The 1543-nt window shown below is 48.0% G+C and overlaps 1 protein-coding gene across 1 annotated transcript; it reads right to left on the reverse strand.

The window, feature by feature from the left end:
* Window positions 1-282: 282 nt before the first annotated feature.
* On the reverse strand, window positions 283-1314 carry LOC308136422 (high affinity choline transporter 1-like). Its single transcript, XM_080504759.1, has 2 exons — window positions 1186-1314; window positions 283-1027 (listed from the first exon to the last, which is right to left on the reverse strand). The coding sequence occupies exons 1-2, from the start codon at window positions 1264-1266 to the stop codon at window positions 476-478; spliced, it is 633 nt and encodes a 210-aa protein (XP_080360885.1). The 5' UTR covers window positions 1267-1314; the 3' UTR covers window positions 283-475.
* Between the last annotated feature and the right edge of the window lie 229 nt (window positions 1315-1543).

The following is a 1543-nucleotide window of genomic DNA, read 5'->3' on the forward strand; positions in this document are numbered from 1 at the left end:
CTCCTTTAAGCCACTTAGTAAACCCAAACCAAGAAAGTTCAACACATCGAACAAGTATAATAATACTAAACAATGCATCAGTCCTCAGTGGCAAATAAACAAAATAAACAAAACAAAAACACAAGGATGTTGGTGCCGTTTGTTTCCATTTGACAGGAAATGTCTCAGATTTAATTAAATGAAACATTGAAAATAAGGTACCATGTTTAAAAAGAGCTTCTTCTAATTGCATCACATTTCATGTATATTGGACAGACGAGCGTGACACTGTGACAGACCAGCAACCTGTCCAGGGTGGATCCTGGCCTCGCCCACAGTAGCTGGGATCGGCTCCAGAACCCCCGACCCTGAATTGGATAAGCAGAATACAAGATGGAAGGATGGACGAGGAGCATGAAGCAATGGATTTCATGAGCCTAGATTGTAGTTTCCCCCTTCATTCATTACATGAGTAAATAAACACCAGACAGGAATGTTAACATGTGCTCATCATTGGTTCTGTTATGTCAGAAGGAGGGAGGTTTCCATTCCGCTTCTCATTCTCCTTCAGCTCTGTGGCGCCACCTGCTGGTGTTTGTGGCAGCTGCCGGTGTTTCACTTTGAACACGTCCCACCTCTCAGACAGCAGGTTTCTATTGAAGAGCTCAGACGTCAGGTAGGAGAAGAGCAAGATGGAGACCAGACCAGACACCATGGAGATGGTCTTAACCGGAGAGTACTGGACGTAGACGCCCTCCTCCAGAGTGCATCCTGGGAAATGGAGGATGACGGGCAGTCCCAGAGATGTGTGTCCACTGAGGAGTCGTACCCCCAGTCCCACCAGAAGGCCTATAAGAGCCCCGTAAGCATTGGACACTTTAGAAAAGAGGACACAGACGAGTTGAGGGAAGATGAGGACGTATGACACTTCGGCTCCAAGAAACCAGAAGAGCACACTGCTGTTTTTCAGGCTGGTCAGAGATGTTCCAGCCACACCCACCACAACCACAGCAGCACGGATCACCCACAGGGTCTCCCTGTCTGGTGCCTGGGGAGAAAACAATGAATTATAAACCAGATGTTCATTCATTCAGTCTGTCAAATCATCCTTATTGGCTCCTCTCCATACAGTAAAACCATTGAATGGGGAGTTGGGTACTGTAGTAGTAAGAAGAAGCAGTTTAGTTGGATTCTAGATCAGCTCACCTTTGGTCTCAGGAGGTTCTTGTAGATGTTGTTGGTGAAAACTGAAGCAGCAGAAAGCAAAGCAGAGTCAGCTGACGACATGACGGCTGCAGCCACACATCCGATACCGATGATGGAGACGGAGGTCGGGGTGAGGTGCTGCAGGGCGATGGGCAGGACCAGAGCTGCTTCCCCACGGTCGTATGGAGACGGAGAACCATAGGAGGTCATGTTCCAGTCTGAAGGACGGAAACAGGAGAATGAAAGAGTTCGACTGATAGACCTAAAATGGTTCATTCATTCATCTTCTATCCAACTCGGCCTGCATACGGTCCCAGTGGCAGTATGGAGAGACAATCAGCCCGGACACCCCTGTCTT

The sequence above is a fragment of the Blennius ocellaris genome (genome assembly GCF_963422515.1).
Source record: "Blennius ocellaris genome assembly, chromosome: 2".
Lineage (NCBI taxonomy): Eukaryota > Metazoa > Chordata > Actinopteri > Blenniiformes > Blenniidae > Blennius > Blennius ocellaris.